This window comes from Rhinopithecus bieti, unplaced genomic scaffold, assembly GCF_001698545.2.
Source record: "Rhinopithecus bieti isolate Rb0 unplaced genomic scaffold, ASM169854v2 scaffold_4553, whole genome shotgun sequence".
NCBI classification, from domain to species: Eukaryota; Metazoa; Chordata; class Mammalia; order Primates; family Cercopithecidae; genus Rhinopithecus; species Rhinopithecus bieti.
In genome coordinates, this window is record NW_016804694.1 from 2,917,871 (window position 1) to 2,941,714 (window position 23,844).

At 40.9% G+C, this 23,844-nt stretch overlaps 1 protein-coding gene across 4 annotated transcripts in view; it reads left to right on the plus strand.

Annotated features, from left to right (window-relative positions):
* The window catches only part of ZFAND3 (zinc finger AN1-type containing 3), a 342,184-nt gene that overhangs the window by 287,518 nt on the left and 30,822 nt on the right, over positions 1–23,844 (plus strand). For all 4 annotated transcript variants that reach the window (XM_017870149.1, XM_017870151.1, XM_017870150.1 and 1 more), the window contains one exon: positions 14,753–14,920. In XM_017870149.1, coding sequence (XP_017725638.1) covers positions 14,753–14,920 — 168 coding nt within the window. The remainder of the gene's footprint in view (positions 1–14,752; positions 14,921–23,844) is intronic.

Sequence of the window (23,844 nt, forward strand, 5' to 3'; positions counted from 1 at the left end):
CTGCCCCCTCCCAGAAAGCTTGCATTATAAATCAGATAGGCAAAACATTTGGAAGATCAGAAACACCCATGAGTAAAGTACTTAGGCTTCATAGGGGTGGGATAATTTACATGGGAATATCTTGACTTTTTGTCTGTTTGTATGTTTTTAATAAAAATTCAGAAAGTTTACTTGAATTAGTGTCTCATTCATCTTTACCCATTTCCCCACCTCACCCCTACACTCAGTGTTTCTCCATAAAGGAAATCTATTTTCAGTCTTTTTCGCAAAGGACCCGAGGCCAGATTAGGTTTAACCCCTGGGCAAGTCATCTATATTTAGAGACCAAGGTGTTGGGGTACAACATTATTTGAAGACTTCTGGCCTGTCTCTTCCCTCCAGACCTGTCCAAATACAAGTCAACAGTAGGAGGAAGTGGCCACAGTTACAGGTACTATCCAGCTGCCTAAAAGTTGTATAATTTTATAAGGCAGAATTTAAATACCTCTAGGCTTCATGTAACTACAGAGTAGGCAGGAGACTTACTCTGTATTTTTAGAAAGTTTAACTTTTTTGTTTGTTTTTTTGAGGCAGAATCTTGCTCTGTCCCCCAGGCTGGAATGCAGTGGTATGATCTCGGCTCACTGCAACCTCCGTCTCCTAGGTTCAAGCAGTTCTCCTGCCTCAGCCTCTGGAGTAGCTGGGACTACAGGCATGTGCCATCATGTCTGGCTAATTCTTGTATTTTTAGTAGAAATTGGGTTTCACCATGTTGGCCTGTCTGGTCTCAAACTCCTGACCTCAGACTATCCACCTGCTGTGGCTTCCCAAAGTGCTGGGATTACAGGCATGAGCCACTGCCCCCGACTGGAAGTTTAACATCTAAATGAATGTTCTAAGAAAATGAAAACAGTATTGCCCATCTTAACACAGTTACAGTAAGTCCTCACTTAATGTTGTTGATTGATTCTTGGAAACTGCGACTTTAAGGGAAATGACAGCAGGTCCTTAGATAACATCATTTGGTTATGACGTTATGAGAAAAAATGTTGGCTTTGTTATGTGTTGTTTTCCTTAAAGTCACAGTTTCTAAGAGCCTGTCAGCAACATTGAGAACTAAACTGTATATGAAAATAAATCTGGAGATATATATACTTCATGGACTTCTCAAGTTTCTCTCTTTCAGCAGATGAAAAATCTTGGCTGATTTTGCTTTTCTGATAAATACTGGAAAAGATAGTAGAACTGAAGTTCTGTCTAGTCTTAACACTGTAAAAATCTTTGCATTCTCATGATCATAGACTGACTTGTGGCCAAGGAGCAGATTAAAATTAAGGGACTTGGGCATGTGGACTTTGAGAAGTAGATTTTTCTGTTAGGTTTTTCAGGTTTGCCTTACCTTAGAGAACTACCTTATTCGGTACTCCACTGATGCTATAAATGTAGTATGTTTAAACATCAATGCATTGTAACGTTGAATTCCAAAATTGCCAAGCATGTTATAAAAAGGAAAGGTTATCTATTGAGGATCTTTTGTCAGTTACAATGAGAACTGAAAAATTGATGAGAAAAAAGTAATACAGTTGGACAGGCAGGAGAGGTCTTGCTAATATGGAGAAGCTAAAACAAGGAAATGGTGCTAGGCCACGTATCAGCCACAAAGAATGACTGCTGTTTTGCTAGCCTGACAGGTTCCACTGACCAGACACTTCTTTGAGGAATTTAGCTCCTGGTAATGCCCTTTCAGTAATTAGTGCAGTGGAAATGGCACTTAACAAGCAGGGATGGTGGCTGCAGTTTTTCAGATGAACGCATCCTCATCTGTGCCTTTTTGGTAAAGAGACCTCGCATATGAGCTGTAGGAATACTCTCAGGGTGGTTGAGAAGAGGAAGCTTTGACTTCTGTCTGTGGGGCCCATATAAAGCTGAGAAAACATGTTTTGCCTTATCTGATTATTAAAAGCAATAAAATTTCAAATGAAAATATCTAGGTTTTCTTGTGCTAATGGGGAGAAATTTTTTTTGTATCCTACAAGTAATCAGTAAAGAAACTTTTGTGGATGAAGTCTTTAAAAATAACATGCAAGTATGTAAATCCAAGATTAAGCCTAAGATATGACTGGTGGAATGATGTTGTATGTCAGAAAAGAAAATAATGAATAACTTAAGTACTATGACTACAGTCCACAGAAATCCAGAGAGTTAGCAGGAGTGGAAAGAAAATCATATGAGAAGTCTTATAAATCATATTCTGAGAGCAGAGGGCAAGTAGAATTATTCAACAGAGAAATATCCTAGATAAATTGATAATCATATTTGGACAAGAGGATTTTATGAAATAGAGGAGCTTGTTTTCATTCCTTTATTTGCCCCAGGATCTGTCCCCTGCCCTCATCTTGGAGACAACTGGGTCTTTGTATATGCAGAAAGTAGCATAAACTTGTCTTCGTAATAAGGTACTCTGATGGGAAAGCAGAAGTAGCATGTTTAAGTGTAGCAACGGTTGGAGACAGCATATATAGTAGTTAAGAGTAAGGACTCTAGGCCAGGCTACTCTTCACTTACTAGCTCTGTGACTGTGGGCAGTTCACTTAACCAGTGCCTCAGTTTCCTCATCTGTGAAATGCAGGTAGTAGCTACCTCATAGCCTTGTTATAACACCAAAATGAGTTAATATATGTAAGAGCATTTAGAAAGTGCTGATAAAGAATATGTGCTTTGTGTTAGTGGTCATTATTGCAGTTACTAGGAAGCTTAACTTTAAGGAATCTCTTTTGTCATATCCACCTTCCGTGATAAGTGGCCTTAAAAATAAGCTTGTACAAGTGCAGGCATGGTGGGTCATGCCTATACTCTCAGCTACTCCAGAAGCTGAGGGGAGGATCGCTTGAGCCCAAGAGTTTGAGGCTGCCATGACCTGTGATCATGCCACTGCACTCCAGCTCGGGTAACAGAGTAAGACTCAGTCTATTAAAAAAAATTTTTTTTAATGAGTTTGGACACATGGGTTATATACACACTGTATGATTCCATGTATATATTCACATATGTGACATTCTTGAAATGATAAAATTCTGGAAATGAAGAACACATTAGTTTGTCCGAGGTTGTCAAGGATCAGTGGGGAAGGGAGGGAAGTAGACATGGCTATAAAGGGGCACTAAGAAGGATCCTTGTGGCGATGGGAATGTGGTGTGTCTTGATGGTGTCCATATCAGTATCTTGGTTGTGATGTTGTTCTAGAGTTCTGTGAGATGTTACCCTTGGGGAAAACTGGATGAAGGGGGCGTGGGATCTTTCTGTATTATTTCTTATAACTACATGGGAACCTACAGTTACCTCAAAATAAAACATTTGATAATAAAAAGAAAATGGTCTCGGAAGATTCCTAATAGAGAAAAATTGGCAGTGAAAGCCATGTGTATATCTGAAACGACAGACCAATATTAGGTAAATAAGGCAAATAAACATCACGGAAGGAAAACCGAGCTGACCATTGACATTTTAGTGAGATGTTCATGGGCCCCCAAGAAAAAAGTGGAACCCCGTGGGTTCAGAGGGAGGGAGAAGACAGACAACAGCTTCATTTCCCTGAAAACCCATCAAACTGGTGTTCTCTAAGGGCCTTTGCTTCCCGTACTGTGAAATGTTCTATTTAATTGATGGTTTTTGGTAAAGAGAAGAAGGTAGATGAGTAGCAACTTAAATACAAATGACGTTTTTTTTTTTTTTTTTTTTTTGAGACAGAGTTTTGCTCTTGTTGCCCAGGCTGGAGTGCATTGGTGCAATCTCGGGCTCACTGCAACCTCCACCTCCCAGGTTCAAGTGATTCTCCTGCCTCAGCCTCCCAAGTAGCTGGGATTATAGGCATGCACCACCATGCCTGGCTAACTTTGTATTTTAGTAGAGATGGGGTCTCCATGTTGGCCAGGCTGGTCTCGAACTCCCGACCTCAGGTGATCTGCCTGCCTCGGCCTCCCAAAGTGCTTTCATTACAGGTGTGAGCCACCACTCCTGGCCTACAAATGACGTTCTTAAAGGTAGGCCTAAGAGAAAAAGAATATGGGGATGACAGGTATGAGCTAAAAATCATCTGTCTATATGCCTGTAAATATAGTAATTAAATCCAGGAGGTACCTTGTCTGACTTTTCTCTCATCTACTTCTTAAGCACCCCATCTGCCAGAGTTTATCACTTTTACTTTGTGTGTTCATAACACTCTCCTCATACCACTTACTATGGCCCTAGTTGTATTTGTGTGTGTGTGTATATATATGTGTATATCTTTCCTTCTGGATTGTGGCTCCTTTGAGGGGACAGCTCACTACTGTGCTTTGTTTTGATTTGTTAGTTCAAAGCCCAGTGTCTGTTGCACAGTAGGCACTTAAGAAATAATGAATGAGATATTGACTGTTGTCATGGCCCTGGACAGAGTAGATGTTAATCTAGAAGCCTATATAAATTAAACAGATCAAATAAACTGGTAATATTATTGCACTGAATGAAATTGTGGTTATTTTTACAAATGAACATTCCTGGGCTTTTCTTTATGTTTTTTAGTCTGGCAAATTTTTTCCTTAGGTTTAAAATAAGAATTTTAGAGAATTGAGTAATGCAGCTATGAAGAGATGTCTTATAGCAACTACTAACAGTAGTGTGGTGTCAGTCAGGAGGTAAAGGGCCATCAGAAAAAGACAAGGAGACCATTGGAAAGGAGATAATTGGAAGAATGACTTGTGTGGCCTGCTGGGTTCAATTTCAGTCAGAGAGAATGCCATCAGACTAAAACAAATCATGATTGAAAGCACTAGTAACAAGCTTATCTCTTAATGTTTGCGTAAGCATCTCCTCCTTGCCAAGGCACACATGAGCCATATTCTGATGTCCAGTATGTGAAAGAGGTGAAGTGGAGGCAGTTGAAGGAACAGCATTCTTCTCCCCAACTGCAAGGTGCAGTAGAAACTGGGTTGATTACGCAGTACCTGCCCTTCACCTTCTTTACTTGTGCCAGTCCTCCAGCCATGCCATGTGAGCTTGTCAGGTGCCTAATGGAAGTTTTACATTTCTGGTTCTGAATATCTAACAGAGAAGGTATACAATTAAATATTCCCTTCCTGCCAGGCACAGTGACTCACACGTGTAATCCCAGCACTTTGAGAGGCCGAGGTGGGCAGATTGTTTCAGGCCAGGAGTTTGAGACCAGCTTGGGCAATATGGCAAAACTCTGTCTCTACTAAAAATACAAAAAACTAGCCAGGCATGGTGCCTCACGCCTGTAGTCCCAGCTGCTCAAGAGGCTGAGGCAGGAAGATCACTTGAGCCCAGGAGGTTAAGTCTACAGTGACCCGTGATTGAGCCACTGCACTCTAGCCTGAATGAATAAGTAAATAACCACTTCCTTAAAAGTTACAGGATACCATTGATTGCTTGATTGATTGATGAGTGGAAAGAAAGAATAAATCCAGGTGGTGGTACATTCCACAGGAAAACTGAGAAGGATTGTAAAAAAAAAAAAAAAAAAAGCTTATGTTATTTGAATGAATGAACAAATAGTTTGAAGGCCATACTGTTCTAAGTTTAAAAGAGATTTCGACGTAAGAGCTAAATGTAACACATGAAACTTGATTGGACATGCCTTTAAAAACAATGAGGGTATTTCACTATACACTGAATATTAAATATTGTGTGACACTGGGGCATTCTTAATATTCTTAGGTATGATATTTTGGTCATGTAAAGAAATGCCCTTATTATTAGGTATCTATATATTCCAGGATGAAGTATTTTGATGTATGTAGCTTATTTTCAGATGGTTCTGGGAGGAAGAAAGTATAAATATGGAGGGGCGAGTGTATTAGGATTCTTCAGAGGGACAGAACCAATAGGATATATATATTTATAAAAGAGAGTTTATTAGGGAGAATTGGCTCACATGATTACAAGGGGAAGTTCCATGATAAGCCTTCCATACACCGGGGAAGAGAGAAGCCGATAGTGGCTCAGTTCAAGTCTGAAAGCCTCAACACAAGGGAAGCTGACAGTACACCCTTTAGTCTGCAGCCGAACCTGAGTCCCTGGGAAGCCACTCGTGCACCTCCAGAGTCTAGAGGCTGAGATCCTGGAGTCTGATGTCCAAGGACAGGTGGACAGAAGCAAGCATCTGGCACAGAAAGAAGAAAGAGGACCAGAAGGCCAGCAAACAGACTTGTCCCACCTTCTTCCTCCTGCTGTGTTCTGGCTGTGCTGGCAGCTGATTGGATGGTGCCTACCCACATTGAGGGTGGATCTTCCTCTCCCATTCCACCAACTTAAACGTCAGTTTCCTCTGGCAGACACACCCAGACACATCCAGAAACAATACTTTATTAGCCATCTAGGCATCCCTCAGTCCAATCAAGTTGACACCTAGTATTAACTATTAAAGTCAAGTTAAAGAAATGGGATAAAACGTTAATTGTTGAATCTGAATGGAGTGTACACAGGTGCTTAGTGTATTATTCATTCACCTTTTCTGTGTTTGAAATTTTTAAAATAAAATGTTGGGTAAAGCCTAAATGCATTTTTCCTACAGCTGGTAACAAACCAAGGGTGTTCTCTCTCAACACTCATATTCAGCATCATACCAGAAGAACTAGCCAGCCCAGGCAAGAAAAAAAAATAGAAGGCATACGGATTAGAAAGAAGAGTTAGAGGGAAAACCTTGCCCTCAAAAACTGTTGGACTTGCTGCCGTGACTTTTTTTTTTTTGAGACAGAGTCTCGCTCTGTTTCCTAGGCTGGAGTGCAGTGACACAGTCTTGGCTCACTGTAACCTCCACCTCCCAGGTTCAAGCAATTCTCCTGCCTCAACCTGCTGAGTAGCTGGGACTACAGGTGTGTGCCACTACGCCCAGCTAAATTTTTTATTTTTAGTAGAGACGGGGTTTCAACATGTTGATTGGCCAGGATGATCTTGATCTCTTGACTTCGTGATCCACCCACCTCGGCCTCCCAAAGTGCTGGGATTACAGGCATGAGCCACCGCGCCCAGCCTGCTGTGACTTTCGTTTAAGATTGTTCGATTTGATGGAGAGCTGCTCCCCCATGGCCCATTAGCTTCTCCTGCTTGATATTTTAATGAATTCAGTCACTTGTTTCTGGTATCATGATGTACCGCCAAAATCAGCTTCCAGGTTCCTGTGCACCAGAAATGGGAAGGGAAGATGGGCCGTGAGGAAGTGAAAAACCTAATCTCAGTCTTAAAAACATACCTTTGGGGTTTGTGGGTACGCATCCCCTGAAGGGCATATGGTAATTTTATCATGACTCCTGACTTCTTTGTTCTGCTGCTCTTTAAGCTGTCTTCCAGTCAAAAATGTCTCCACAGAAGCAGCTTCTACATTGCTATCTGGAGGACCAAAATCTGGTAGATGATAAGAGTTGGCCCCAAGAAGATTTCTGATGCCGTATGTTTTTTGAGCATACTAAGGATAAAGACCTCAAAGCTCAGGTGTACTCCCAAGATGGTCAGCCTTCCTGATCAGCCATTCCACATCTCCCAATCTTGTGTTCCCAGGAGGAGAGGGAGCCAAATGCTTAGGAATTATACTGCCTGGCAGTTTGTGAACAACTGACTTTTTAAATGTTTATGATCTAGGACATGGCATACTAGGAGTATTTCAAGCTAGATTCATCTCCATATCGAATGAAGATGATGGCATTCTCCACAAAATTTTAATAATCAGCCTCTTGAACCTCATTCTCTGTCCACACAATGGCTTTTCAGCGGATGTGTTACTCCACAATTATTTTAGAGTCATTAGGAACATTAAGAAAGGAAGGGAAAATTTCAGTCAAACGAGGTGGGAAAATTTTTTTAATGGGTAGCAAGGTGTTTTCTCTCTTAAAGTCTTTCGTGACACACAGAGTAGAATGTCAGGAGAAGATGAATCTAATCCCAGCATATACCCTGAAAGCAAAGCATGAGGGGAAACACAGAGAGAAAGTACCTGTAAAACAAGTTTTTTTCAAGCCTCTTTTATCAGTTTTTCCAGTGAGAGTGTGGTATTTTTCGTGGACAAAGGTTTTACCAGCTTAAAGCTCCTTTTGAGTGGTCGAAGGAGAAACAGCAGTGATGTGTGAGGGTTTGTTAATTATTGCTCTTACTGATGTTTGCACAGGCTGTTGGGATCATAAATGTCAATCTGTCAAGAGACTGATAGGTTCTAAAAAAACTGAGTACCTCAAAAACTGTCATAGAGCCTGAGATTAAACAGATATGTCTTTCATAGAAGTAAGGGAAGGTGTGGGTGAAGGGAATAGCAGAAGGCTTTCTTCTCTTTGTTGCCACATTGCTTCTCCCACTCTCCTATTCTGTATTGTGAGTGTTGGCTTGTACAGAGGCCTAAGAGCCTGCCTGCCTGAGATGTCAGGAAGCCACAGCCGTGGTTAGTGCATGGGGTGTGTGCAAGCTGCCAGCTGCAGGGTGACAGGAGATTAAGAGAGATTGAAATTCAGCTTTGACAGGCCTGACACAATTTATTTGGAAATTTTCAGGAGAGAACATGAGTAATAAAGACAAGAACTGTGACAGTAAGGAACAAATGTCAATTTCTGCCAGAGACAAAACAGAATTTTAAAAGAAGTGGCTGTTTGTTGTCTCCAGTTAAGCTTTCCAGTTAAACTGTGTTCCTAATTGAAAGTCTTACCACTACTTTCTGAGATTGGCTAGGAAAGTACAATTAGAAGAATTCCTCTCTTCGGAAGATTCCATATATTTAAAATCACTGTACAGCCAGCCTACCATATCCATGAGTTCCACATCTGTGGATTCAACCAACCATAGACTGAAAATATTTGGGAAAAAATGGATGATTGTGTCATACTGAACATGTAGATTTGTCATTATTCCCTAAATAACACAGTGTAACAACTATTTACATAGTGTTTATATTAGGGATTATAAGTAATCCAGAGAAGATTAAAGTACAGTTGACCCTTGAACAACATGGGTTTCAATTGTGCAGGTGGGTCCACTATGCGCAGATCTCCTTCTGCCTCTGCCATCCCAGAAACTGCAAGACCAGCCCCCCACTCCTCCTTCGTCTCCTCCTCCTCAGCTACTCAACGTGAAGACCACAAGGATGAAGACTTTAATGATCCACTTACACTTAAGAGAAACTGTGTTTTCTCTTCCATATGGTTTTCTTAATATTTTTTCTTCCTGTAGCTTACTTTATTGTAAGAATACAGTATGTAATACATAAAACATGCAAAATATGTGTTAATTGTGTGTTATCAGTGAGACTTCTGGTCAGCAGCAGGCTATTACTAGCTAAGTTTTGAGAGAGGCAGAAGTTATATGAAAATTTTCAACTGTAACGGGGGGTCAGCACCCCAAACCCTATGTTGTTCAAGGGTCAGCTGTATACAGGAGGATTATGTAGCTTATATGCAAATACTGTGCCATTTTATATAAGCTTCTTGAGCATTTGTGGAATTTGGTATCCTTGGGGGGTCCTGGCACCAATCTCCCTTGGATACTGAGAGACAGACTGTGCAGTACTTGTCTCTCTGTTGAAAATTAAGCAGCAGTTACTTTCACACCAAGAAAACTAAATAAGCAAAATCCTTCTTAAGATTTTCCTTCCTTATTTAATCACATTATGATTCTTGATCAGACTTTACTTTGACTAGTTCTGATGTGATATCTTTCTCATTCTATTAAACATTGGCAGAGAAAGCAGGGGTCTGGTGACTACCAAGAAGTGTGAACCTGGAATGGGGGAGTGGCCGCTCTCCATGGGTATATCCACACTAGATTATGTTCTCAAGAAGAAGCATACTGGAAAAAAAGAATCTGCTTTGTTGGCCATTTATGAAGGACCTTAATTAGAAGTCACTGTTAACTCCTAGAGTGGGAATGGTTTCCAGCTTGGCACGGGAGTTCCTCCTGCTGCTAATGAGCATACTCCTTGCAAGGACTTGCTTCTTCTGTCAGTTAAAGCTGCATGTAAGAGTTATTTCTCTTCACCTCTCTCTCCACATTTAACCGTTACTGCCCAAGTTCAGAGTATGCAAGTAGACTGTTAGGTGTTTTCAGGAAATTGGCAGTGCTTCAGGGTAACAAGCAATGATACTTGTGAGCAAAAGTAAATCATTAAAGTTTAATTTATTCAAATATGGGCAGTAGATGGTTCCTTTAATGTCAGCCACGTTTGGATCTTTTTTTTTTTTTCCTGGTAGTCTTTTTCTAATTGACCTAAAACATAAATAAATAGTTGAATTATTTAATTCATTATCATGTCATTAGAACCCCTGCCCTGGACATCTGTTTCTCTTAATTAAGCAACTCGCCCCATGGCACGAAGGTTTTGTTAACTAATTAGCAGAGGAAATGTAAATTTCTTATGCAAGGAGGATGATTCTATAGATTACTATTTATTTCATTAGCTTCTCATTAAAAGTTGACTTGTGAGAAAATGCCAGAGAATGGTTTGCTTCTCCAAGAAATTACACAGACATAGTCACCCTCTTGGACAATAGCATGTGGAGGATAGCGAGCAGTTTGGGAAGCTTATTTACTCTCGTTCTCTGTGGGAGGGAGCATTAGAGAGCATCTAACAGATCTTCATCTAGGGAAGAGTAAGTGGGGATATTCCAGAGCTTCAAAGGTGTGGATCTCTTACTAGCTGGAATAGTTCCTTGATTCTAAAACATAACACATTCTGTTAGACATTTTTTCTGCCTTGGTTTAGAATCATCTAGGACTGCTTCCTGGGGCCCAGACTTTCTGTATACATGGATGCCTTTGGTCATAGACTTGTACAGATGCTGGGGCATTGATTGTCAGAGGACTGACTAGGGCTTAATGGTGTTCTTTTAGGATGACCAGTATATCATACCAGAAGCTGTGGCAGCATCAGAAACCTCCTTTAGGATTCATTGTTCAAGAATATTCCATGCCTACTGCCTACCAGAACAAATAACTCAGTGGTCTTTTTATTAATGTGGAATAGATCAAGGAAAATCTCAGCATGGGACCATGTAGACATTTCTTAGTGTTGCTGTTGAATGCCCATTGATCAGATAAGGTGGGGAATTAAGAGAAAAAGAGGTGAAAACTGCACAGGCCTCCTAACTTTGCAGGGCAGGGGTCGGGGGGACCCATGAAAGTGGGTTGTTTGGTGATGACTAATGATTGTGGTTATGTAAATATGAAATCTATTTCTCAGCCATAGGACTCATACATTAAAAAAAAATTTCTTGCCGGGCGCGGTGGCTCAAGCCTGTAATCCCAGCACTTTGGGAGGCCGAGACGGGCGGATCACGAGGTCAGGGGATCGAGACCATCCTGGCTGACACGGTGAAACCCCATCTCTACTAAAAAATACAAAAAAACTAGCCGGGCGAGGTGGCGGGCGCCTGTAGTCCCAGCTACTCCGAAGGCTGAGGCAGGAGAATAGCGTGAACCCGGGAGGCGGAGCTTGCAGTGAGCTGAGATCTGGCCACTGCACTCCAGCCTGGGCGACAGAGCAAGACTCCGTCTCAAAAAAAAAAAAAAAAAAAAAAAAAAAAAAAAAAAAAATTTCTTCACATGTCTAACTCCCTTACTTATTTGGACATAGTTAGCTTATGGATAACATTGCCACACTCAAATTCTTTTTGTCTTTTCTTTATTTTTTCTCCCAGTTTCATTGACACAGTGAAATTAAATTGTCTTCTCCTTGAAGCAAAGGTTTGTTTTAGAAATGGAGGTGGGTGCTTTGCAAATGGACAGCGTGTTTGACAGTTTGGGATAGATTCATGTAGAAAGAGCTCTAAATGTGAACTCTTCATTTTCAGACACAGAGGTGTGAAAGAAAGGGGCTCAGGGTCTGAGCAGTTCTCTGTTAGATTAGAGGTGTGCTGGCATTGTGCCAGGGCCCTCCAGATTTTAATCATATTAATAATGAAAAGGCCTCAGCNACACTCAAATTCTTTTTGTCTTTTCTTTATTTTTTCTCCCAGTTTCATTGACACAGTGAAATTAAATTGTCTTCTCCTTGCAGCAAAGGTTTGTTTTAGAAATGGAGGTGGGTGCTTTGCAAATGGACAGCGTGTTTGACAGTTTGGGATAGATTCATGTAGAAAGAGCTCTAAATGTGAACTCTTCATTTTCAGACACAGAGGTGTGAAAGAAAGGGGCTCAGGGTCTGAGCAGTTCTCTGTTAGATTAGAGGTGTGCTGGCATTGTGCCAGGGCCCTCCAGATTTTAATCATATTAATAATGAAAAGGCCTCAGCTGCCTCCCCATCTTGTGCTGACACCTGCCTCCCAATGGGAGCAACTTCCTGTAAGGATGCTTTGAATTTAGGACTTTGTCTCAGAAAAAAATATTTTTTTGTTATAGTTTTTACTCTAGAATTTTCTCGTTACAAAAAAAAAGATCTAAATAGGATTATTAATATAAATAGAGCCATTGCTGGTTTGTGTAAAAGGACATCCCCAGAGAGCAGTGTGGCTCATACAAGGTGAATTTCTTTCAGCTGACTGCTTTGTAATGATTTACATTTAAATTGTTGCTTGTTGCTCTTGTAGAAGAAGGGAGAGAGAGCCTGCCCTATCTGCGGCCACCTTAGTCACCACATTGACTGGGCCTAGGCCTAGACAGCTTTGCTCAGCAGAGCTGGGAAATAGGCTGAACTTACTTTTGGTTGTTTTCATCAGAGGTCTTATTTAGTTGGTTTGTATTGGGGCAAAATGTCATGTAGGACTGGAAGAATTAAATGAGATGAAAAATGAAGTCTGTAGTTGCTAAGAATGGTGCAGGGCCTCCATATGCCAGTACAGCACAGCAGGCTATACTGATGATGCCCTGATGGGGCACCATCAGGGTCCACTGAACAATCTTGGGTGAAGTGCAGCATCTTCCTCACGCACAGGGAGGCTAGGAAAGGGCATACAGACAGCCTTCACTAAAATACATCCTACAGGCTGTGGCTTCTCACTAGACCCACTTTAAGTAGAACATTAGGACTGCCTAGGAGACAAATTCATTCATTCAAGAAATATTTATTGAGCATAGGCATGGAGGGAACATCAGTGAACAAAGCAGGTGAAATTTCCTGCCCTCTTGGAGTTTATTTTCTTTTAGGGCATAATGTTAAAGATAAGTGCTGTGGAGGAATAAAAGACAGGGAAACAGAGGAGGGGAAGTGCTAAGAATGGGGATTCAATGATCTAGAATTGATGATCAGGGAAGAAGCCTTCAGTGAAAATGTGACTTTGCAAAATAAAATTTAAAAGAAAATGTGACATTGGAGCAAATATATAAAAGAGATATAAAAAATGGCATATGCAGGGCCTTCATATGCCATTACAGTTCAGCAGGGCTGGGGGACTGTGAGCAAACTACCATCGGGGGCCTGAGTGATAAAAGAGATAAGATCCCATGTTGATCTGGGTGAAGATTGTTTCAAATAGAGGGACAGAACATACAAAGTCCCACAGGTAGGGGACAATAAGGAGGCTAGTGTAGATAAAGGAAGGAAAGCAGCAGGAGCTGAGCGTGGGGCAAGTCATGCAGGGTATTTGACAGTCTAAGTATCTGGACTTTTACTCTGACAAGAGGAGCTATTAGAGGGTTTTGAGCAGGGAAGTAACATGATTCTAACTTGATTTTTAACAGAGTCACTTGTCTGCTATATGGAGAATAGACTGTAGAGACAAGGGGGTGAGCAGAGAGACCAGTGAAGAGGCTCTTGTAGTAGGCTTGATGAGTTGGTAATGGCTTAGACCAAGGTGGGAGTGACAGAGGGGTGAGAAGGTGTAGCATCTGGATTATTTTGAGGAAGACTGTTTAGGAGACTCCCTTCTAGAGGTAATTTAGCACAAACAACTTTGGAACTTGGTAGGAGGTACGTCGTGGGTATGCAGGCAGCTATTTCAGGAGTACAGAGCCCCAAAGAGCTGCCCAGTTTGTTGAAGGCAAGAGTCATTTACAGCCTTGCCTGTGATAGGAACTTTATTGCATCTTAATTACTTTTTTGAGGTTATATAAGACACAGTTGTCACAGAGTACACCCCCCTCCACCTGCCATTTTTGCTCCACCTCAGGGTGGGGTGCCCAGTGCTGCTGCTGCACCACACCATAGTGGAGGTAATAGGGCAGCTTGCATGTGCACCAGCAGAGGTGCCCCTTCATTCATTCTGAATCAAATTGAATAATACTTGTCAGTATTAGAACCTGACTTTTGTGTCTTTAAGAGTAGAAACATGAGTAATTTTACTATAAAAGATTACAGATCACTCATCAAACACTGGCTTTGGGAATGGAATTGTGAAAGCATAGTGATACAGAGATAACATTAGACATAGTCCCATCTTTAAAGAATTACAGTCTACTTGAGGACAAGCAAATACCCAAGAAAAGATACCTAACCAATACAGGCAGCCTCTAGGTCCCAGCAAGGGGATACAAAGACAGGACCCCATTTCTAGCTGGAATGGTCTCTTCATAGAATCTCAGCTTTTAAAAAAAAAAAAAAACAGCAACATAGAACTGGTTTTTGTTGAGCCACCCTCACTCTCCTCTCCAGCTCAGGCCTAGCTGGTTAGAAGTCAGCACTAAAGGTACATGCTTGTCATGGTTTGTGCGATATAAACCAAGCAAGTCAGAACTGGCTTTCATGGGTCTGATTCCTTCCTGGACAAGGGCAGTAGCCCGGTCAGGAGAATGCCTGGAAATACATTAATCAGCTGTGCTTGCCAGGCCAAGCACTAATCCTGATCCCCGAATATGTTGTTTTGGTCAGATTCACACTCTGAGAATGAGGCTTCACCAGTAAAACGGCCACGACTACTGGAGAATACGGAACGGTCCGAGGAAACCAGTCGATCTAAACAGAAGAGTCGACGTCGGTGCTTCCAGTGCCAAACCAAACTGGAGCTGGTGCAGCAGGAATTGGGATCGTGTCGCTGTGGTAAGCATCTCCCCCAGTGGCATGATGGAGACTATATCCTTAACACTTTGGCCCAGCTTTGGGAATTAAGTGGCTGGAGTCTTTTGTTCTTCTGAGTACTGTAAGTTTGCTACAGTAGTGCCTGCGATGTAAGTTTGGGGCTTGAGAAATCAGGAGTACAGGATGTTTGCCTCTAAACACCCTTTATTCTCACGCATGCAAAAAAGACAAAAACATCCCCCTGTTCTTATGCATATCTCCTTAGAGCTACATCTCACTGCTTAGTGCTTTCAACTTCCCCCCACCACTTGCTACTCTGGTTTCTTCTCACGACTTCAGAAGTTTACCAAACAAAATTCTGGAGTATGTACCATAAAATTCAGATAGTAAGTTAATTTTGAATGAACTTCTTACTATTTATGGAAGACTTTTTTCTCCATCTCCCTGTTAAATTAAGCTTTGATTAGAAAGTTTCCTTTGAACCTTAGTTCATCTAGTCAGTTAATACCTTGAAATTGCCTTTTTTTTTTTTTCTGGGCTGAATTCATCCTTCTGCCTCTGCCTCACAAAGTGCTGGGATTACAGGCATGAGCCACCATATACCCAGTCGGAAATAGCTTTACAGTCACCTTTCCTTCCATATTCTGTAGTGTAATACCTTTTAGAATTGCTGCACAGGGATGCCTACCTGCAGTGGAACAAAACTTAAGTCAGCCTTTTCTCTCTTCATGACCACATGTATCATGACACATAGGAATAAAATTGTGTAGCGGCATTATTTTAGGCTGATTTAGTTTCCTGTACTTTTGTTTATTCCCTGGTTTTAAAACATACTGTTATAAAATTGTTTGAGGACCAGTTCAGCTGTCATCAGGCTGACTGTGAGACCTGACTGTAGCCTCTGAGAATCCTGTTTCTTTCTTTCTGAGAAGTCAACTTTAGAAGCCCCCTTTCACTTCTGGGACAGCCAAAGATATCCTACAAGTACTATTGCTGACAGTCAGGACTAAATAGTTCACTCAGCAGTTATAAAGTAATAGTCACTGGAAGTTTACTATCTCCTGAAGCGGCAGCCTTTGCTGCTACGGTTCCTCAATTATCTGCCGTATTGGAAATGGGAAGGAAGAGAGAGGATATTAGCTTTTCATAGAAACTAAGTTGAAACTCCTGTTCCTGTTATGACCAGATACCTGTTTGTTACACATTCTGGTGTATGTGTTACTCCACAAGATTAGAAGTGCATATTCAACTGCAGAAACCGGAACCAGCATGGGGAGTCTTAAATGTTACCAGATAAGGTTTTTAGGGCATTTTGGTTATAGTGCTAAGCATTTTTGGGAAACTGTAAAGAAGATTAGGATAGGTGGTGGGAACAGAGGCTGACAGCAGTTTTCAGACTTCCGTGTGTACATGCATGCAGTATGGCCCAGGTAAGTTCAGAACCTTATTATTAGGCTATTTCGATCAACCCTGCCAGACAATTTTAAATTCTTGGTGACATAAGGCAGGGACACTGTGGTTGGCTGAGGAAACTCTGGGCTCTGCTGGCTAACCAGCTTCACTCCACACTGAAGAGGCTTTCTCATCTTTTGTGATCTGCAGTTTCTTGCTTTGGTCTTCATGTGAACTCTCAGGGAATTTGAGCAGTTCAGTCTGTTACCAGTGTTGTGAGCCTACCTGGTCATTTTAGCTGTTGCTTTTGTAACATAGGCCTTTGGTTGTCCCTCAGTTAGAATTGTGGGACGTTCCTGAACCATCTGTTCTTGTTTCTTCCTTGAAAGTAACTAAATCCTGGGTACTACACAGGATTTGCCATAGCAGATCAAGCAATTGGTCTATCAAGTATGCTGTCTTGCCCCTGGCAGTGGCTAATGCTTCTTCTTATCAGGCAAACAGGAGATTGCACAATTTAACACTGAGATATAAAGATGTTGTAACCAGGTCTCCCAGTTTACCCTTCAGCTTTTGACACAAACTACCTAATCTCCTAAGGTCTTAGCATCCACCTGAAAAAAAAAAAAAAAACGGTAATACATGTTAGATGACTTCACATTCACCCAAGTAAAGCCCACATGTCTAATCTCTGGTAAATATAGATTACTCTGCCATATTCTTAACCTTTGTGGGCAGGAGGCTGAATTGCTAAATGTGTATTGGGTTTGTTGCAATATGCATCCTTTTTAAATGTTCTGCTGACATGTAGTTTCTGGGCTTGTACCCAATTCCGAGAGTCTGCTTACAGGGAGATTTGACTTTTTCTGTTGGAGAAGAAAGCCCTGAGCTTTCTGAAGTCTCAACAAGATGTAACTTTCCTAGAGACAGCTGGGCATTCAATTTGACCCACTGAGAGTATTACACTTATGTGCCCAGAAAAATTACTGAGTCAACTGCCACCCTTCAAAAGATAAGGACAACAATGGGAACATGCCGTTAAAAAAGTCTGGGACTGTCTTTGACAAAGAGCTCTTGTGTTCCTCCTGCCTGCTTGGATCTCTAGGAAAGGGTGAGTTGTACAGGTATTTCCTTGAGGATGCATGAATGTTGGAGAGATGTTTAACTGCCCTGAAAGGTTTTAGTAGGGGGATAACACAGTAATTTACTACTGAAAGTGAAGACTCAGGAAGATAGTTTGAACTCAAACAGAACACTTCTTCACTGCAGAAAATCTTTATATATATATATATTTGCAATCTTTTCTTCCATTTGCCTTCCATTCTGTACAGGTTATTAACTGCTGACAAGAAATTCACATCTCATAAATAATGCTTAAGAGCCATTGCTATATAAATTGAATGTGTTATGAATTGTGATGGGCCTTTTTGTAGCATTCGATGCCTAGAGCAGGAAGAACAGAGGATGTCATTTTCATTAATTTCTAATGAGGTGCCAATTAAAGGCAGGGAAGACCTCCAAAGGGAACAGTGGCCAAGCTCCCCTGAATCCTCTGCCCCAGGGCTGTCATCCAAACACTGCCAGTGAAGCCTTCTCTAAAAATTCCATTAAATTACAGTCTCATCGAGAGCACACACAGACACATTCGGCTTCCCTTTGATCTTCAAAAGAGCAATTTGTAAGGCGAGTTCTGAGCCTTCTTACATAGGGAACAGCTAGAGGTGATAGGAATTGTTAATTGCCAAGACACTCCATGGGCTTTCAATAAGGAGGAATTTTGAAGAGGAATTATCCTATGCTTCACTGTGACTAGATAACCTTTAAATCAACAATACCAAAGTAACACCCTTTTCCTGTGAAATCTTTCAGGTGCCAGTTAGAAAAGGCATGTGGTTGCGAGGTTGGGATGATATCCTGCATCTTAGAGCATCTTCAGTAGTTTAACTTCTCAAGATAGAAAACAAGTGCCTGAAAATGGATCTATTTGTTTTCATTTTCTACCCAGTAGGCGAATTGATCCGCTCATTCTCATTGCAGGAGTCTTGTCTCCTGAATTGCCACCTAGAGGATGTTCTTCTGAAATCTGGCCATGTTCATCAAATCTGGGTCACAGCCACAAGAATGCCGTCTTCTCTGAGCAGATCTTGCATGATACACGTAGCTTGGCTTCCTTTTTGGGGGGGGGTGGGGGGTAACAGAGTCGCCCAGGCTGGAGTGCAGTGGCGCGATCTCAGCTCACTGCAACCTCTGCCTCCCAGGTTCAAGCAATTCTCCTGCTTCAGCCTCCCGAGTAGCTGGGACTACAGGTGCACGCTACCACGCCTGGCTAATTTTTTGTATTTTAGTAGAGACGGGGTTTAACCGTGTTGCCCAGGCTGGTCTTGAACTCTTGAGCTCAGGCAATCCACCTGCCTCAGCCTCCCAAAGTGCTAGGATTTCAGGCATGAGCCACCACCCCTGGCCTTCTTGGCTTCTTAATCACTGTGCAATGCTTGCTAGAACTGCAGAACTAATTTTTAAATACCAGTCGAAGAGTGTGTGTAAGTTTTAACATATTTTCAATTGGTGCATTAACAGACTAAGTGGATATGCTCCCTTTGGGGACAATAGTGCTTTTATTAACCTCCCGAGTAATCTGACATCCTTTATTGTTTTCAAAATAAGTTTTCTATTCACTTTAGAAACCTGAAGTGATGTGTTAGCTGGGGCCTCTGGAGTAGTTGATCATCTCCAAGTGTCTCAGTGGTCATTGCTGCCTTATCATTCACTGTCAAACCAAATTCAGCAAGCATTTATTGAAATCTGAATATGCAGAAAGCATTTTTTTTTTTTAGGTTTTATGAGGAATATAGAAGCTAGAAGTACAGAATCTAAGAGCTTATAGTCTAGATCTGTGGTTTCAAACTTGAGTAGGGGCCTGGTGTTGTGGCTCACACCTGTAATCCCAACACTTTAGGAGGCCAAGGTGGGAGAATCCCTTGAGGCCAGGAGTTCAAGACCAGCTTGTTGTCCGTCTCTATTTTTTGTAGAGATGGGCAACATAGTAAAACCCTGTCTCTAGGAAAATTATTGCCAGGCAAGATGGTGTACACCTGTGGTCCTACCTACTTGGGAGGCCAAGGTGGGAGGATGGCTTTCAACCCAGGAGTTCGAGGCTGTAGTGAGTCTTGGTCACACCACTGCACTGCAGCATGGGCAACAGAGAAAGACCATGTCTCTTAAAAACTGGAAAACAAACAAAAACAAAACTTAAGCGAGCATCAGAATTTACCTGGAGAAAATGTTAAAACCACAGATTGTTGGGACCCACCCCCAGAGGTTCTGATTTGGTAGAACACGTTCCCATGGAGTGTTTTTATAGCCTTTCTGTTTTTTATGGTATTGACATTTTTAAAGAATACAACCCTCTATCCCTCCCCTCACCTATTTTTTAATAGAACACTCCTTATTTGGGGTTTTAATAGAACACTCCTTGTTCTGATATTTCTTCATAATTAGATTCAGGCTACGAATTCTCACCCAGTCTACTACATAGATAATCATGTGTCCTTCTCAGGGTTTTATGGGAGACACAGATGTCCATCAGCCCTCATTGTTGATGTTAATTTTGATACACCCACCTAGTCAAGGCATTCCCTGGTTGCTCCACTATGTAGTTACTATTTTTCCCCTTGCACCTATAAAGCAATCTGTGGGAAAACACTTTAAGACCAAGTAAATGCTCTGCTCCTCGTGAAAAATTTCCCCTAGATTCATCATCCGTTGATGATTCTTGTCTAAGCCAATCTCTGCTAGGAGGGTTGCAAAATGATGATTTACTAACTCTAGCACTCCCTCAGCATTTACTATTTGGCACTCAGCATTCTTCTGAAAGTGAACCCACCTCCTCTCCCCCATTTATTTATCTGTTACTTGTATGGACTCATGGGCTCTTATCTTTTTTAATGGTTTATGATTTGTTACGGTACAGTTGTCCCCTGGTATCTGCAGGGAATTGGCTCCAGAGCCTCCCATGGATACCAAATTCAAGGATGCCTAAGTCCCTGATATAAAATGATGTAGCATTGCACATAACCTGTGTACCTCCTCTCATATACTTTGTCATCTCTAGATTACCTATAATACCTAATACAGTGTAAATGCTATGTAAATTGTTACGTACTATGTTGTTTAGGGAATAATGACAAAAAGAAGAAATCTGTATGTGTCAGCGCAGACACAACCATCATAGGCCTAACTACATTTTTGATACGTGGTTGTTGAGTGCGGAACCCATGGATATGGACAACCAACTGGACTTAATTACTTTGATGCTCAAATTGTCCCGGATTTAGCCAGTGGAAGTTACTTTCTGTTCGCTCCTTTACTCTTATGACATACTTCACATCTTTTTTCAGTGGTGGGGGGAGGGTTTGGGAACATTCCCTTATTCTTTGGCATAACAGCATGTGTCCCTAAATTTCCCCAATCCTGGAATCAGCCACTTCTCCAAGGACCCCCAAGGTGATTTTAATGTGCACTCAAGTAGGTATTTGCTGGACCCAAGAGGAAGGCAGACATACATAAAATAACTGACACCTGGAACAGCCTACCATAAGCATTTATCAAGGTATAAGCCTATGTTATAGTGATATGGAGAGGGAGAGATTAATTCCAACTCAAGATTCTGGACAGGCTTTTACAATTGGGGCTTTAAAGGAAGGTTGGGACTCAGAGATGAGAAATGAGGGGATGCTTGGGCAAAGCTGGTGTTTAGGAGATGACCTCTGTTCAGCTGGCTGAAGTCTTGGAGTCAAATGAGGACAGACTGTTAGAAAGGGAGGAAAAGGATTCCAGATTCCAGGCTGAGGAGTTTGGATGTTAGTTTATAGTGAGAAGCCATCAGTAGTTTTGAATACAATGAACATGATCTAATCTGACTTTTAGAAACATTCAACATGTTGGAAAGCCATGGAGGTTGTTGAATCTTTTTAAGGGAATGATCTAGAGAGAATGTGAACTGATTGAGTGAAAAGGAATGTGCATGTGTCACAACTGCTGCTGCCACTGCAGGGACTGCAAAGTGAACGAACAGTGATATCCATAAGGTCTTGAGTGGGGCAAGGAGCTGCAGTGATTAGGACACATGTTGGGGACATGCAGTTACCAGGCTGATCCATTTCACCAGCATCTGAAATCAGCCCACGCGTCTGTGCCTTAATTTTAATCCTCATCCAAGTGTGAACCTGTCAGGAACATTTGGCATTCTGTCCTATGTCTCTAAAAGAAAGTGAGGCAATATGTTCTTTTAAAAAGCCTTATTCTGTTGACAGTGTTCTTGCGTAGATCCACCAGAAAACCCTGCTATGCAGAGAAACACCTGAGATCTTTTATTATGACCCAAACTGATTTGACTGGTGAAGTGTTACCATTATTGCCATTGTGTGGAGAGTCCGTGCTCTACTATGAGTTATGGGGATAGAGCATGGTTAAGCAAAAGACCCCAGCCTTTAGAAAGTCCTATTTATATGCTGAGTCTGGGTGACGAAAGACTAAAGCTTCTCCGGTATTCCTAAGATAGCAACAATTGGGGTGTATGTTATGTGTGACTCAAGAGAAGGAAGTGTCCCGTCCATCCTCCCAAAAGGAAAAAAAGTTCCATAACCTTTTGATGGGAGTTATTATAGATGTGAGAGCTAAGGGTAATTAGACATCTTGAGGCAAATTCTGAGAAAATTTTCCTCCTTTGCTATACTCCTCCCTTCACTCTCACTGTACTTTTCACCTAAGCATAAGTGTGCTATCTGTATTCCTCATTTAATCTTCGATGTGTAAGTGTTCCAGTCTAAAACCAAGTAGATTAGTCCCTCTGCTGCTCCTCTGCAAATTGCAACTTGAGATATTAGAACAAAACAAATGAAACCTTTTACTGAACATGAACTCCATGTATTTAGCCCATTAGTGCAGTACTGTCCTGGAGACCCAGCCTACCATATGTCCTTTGACAGGGCTGTAGAGAGATGTCAGAAACATGAAGAACTCCCCCTCCCTAAGCAAAGGAGTATCAAAGACTAAGCTCTTCTTACAAGACCAAATGTGCAGGGCACATTCGTTGCAGCCTGTGTCACATCCCCACCCATCCCTTACTGACAGGTATGGCAGAAGACCCTTATCCCATGGCGTGAGATAAGTTTCCATCTTTTTAGCAGACTTGCAGCTACTTCTGTAATCTAATCTTAGTGGCAGTAACAGCACAATAATAATGTTCCCAAAGTTATTTGGATAGGTTATCCTGCTTAGAATACCTTTTTTTATGGGAAGAAAAATTATTATAAAAGGAAGTAAGTTATTAGTGTCTTTTATTTTAGTTCCAGTAGTAAACAGTTTTAGTTAATTCTTTGTTTAGTAAAGTTTTAAAACAGCTTTTGAGAAATAATTTACATATCATAAAATTCGCCCATTTTACAGTTGAATGAGTTTTATTATTTTTTTATTTCTTTAATCTTGTTTCAGACCCTAATTTTTTAGGTATTACATTTTTTATTTCTTTTTAAAATATTTTTTCAGAAGCTGAATGAGTTTTAATAGATCTATGTAAGTTGTACAGCCCTCACCAAATTCCGTTGTATAATACCTCCATCGTCCCAAAAAGTTCCCTCATGCCCCTTTTCAGTCGATCTCTATTCTATTCCACCCCAGCCAACCACTTAAGATCTGCCTTCTGTTGCTGTAGTTTCACCTTTTCTAGGATTTTATTATCAATGAATTCATACAATCTGTAGTCTTTTATCTATATAGTATGTTGTTTTTGAAATTCATCCATATTATATATCAGTAGTTCATTCCTCTTTATGCTGAGTAGTATTTCATTGTATGGATATACCACATGTGTTTATCCATTTGCCACTTGACATACACTTGGGTTGTTGCCAGTTTGGGGCCTTTATGAATACAACTGCATTTGTTCTCAAGTCTTGTGTGGACATGTGTTTTAATTTCTCTTGGGTATGTACATAGGTATGGAATTGCTAGGTTAAATGGTAAGTGTGCCTTTAACATTTTAAGAAACTTCGAAGATCTTTTCCAAGTTTATACCATTTTATATTCCCATTAGCAATGCATTAGGGTTCCAGTTTCTTCCTATTCTTGCCAGCATTTAATATTGTCAGCCTTTTTAACTTTAGGTATTCTAGTGGCTATGTAGTAGTATCTCATGGTATGTTAATTTGTATTTCCCTAATGACCAATGATGTTGAACATATTTTTTATATGTTCTTTGGTCACTCATAGTATCTTCTTTTATGAAGAGTCTGTTCCCACTTTAAAATTTTAACCATGTTGCAAAAAGATTCACAGAATTGCCATCTTAATATTGTAATTCTTTATTTAGGTGCTTAGTTTCTCGGCCACATTTTATATTTTCAATGCATATCCTGTTAAATTTATTCCTAAATATTTTATTTTGTGATGATATTGTGAGTGGAATTTAAAAGTTTTGTTTTTAGATTGGTTTTTTTTTTTGCTACTACTTAGAAATACAATCTTATATCTTTTTTTTTTTTTTTTTTTTTTTT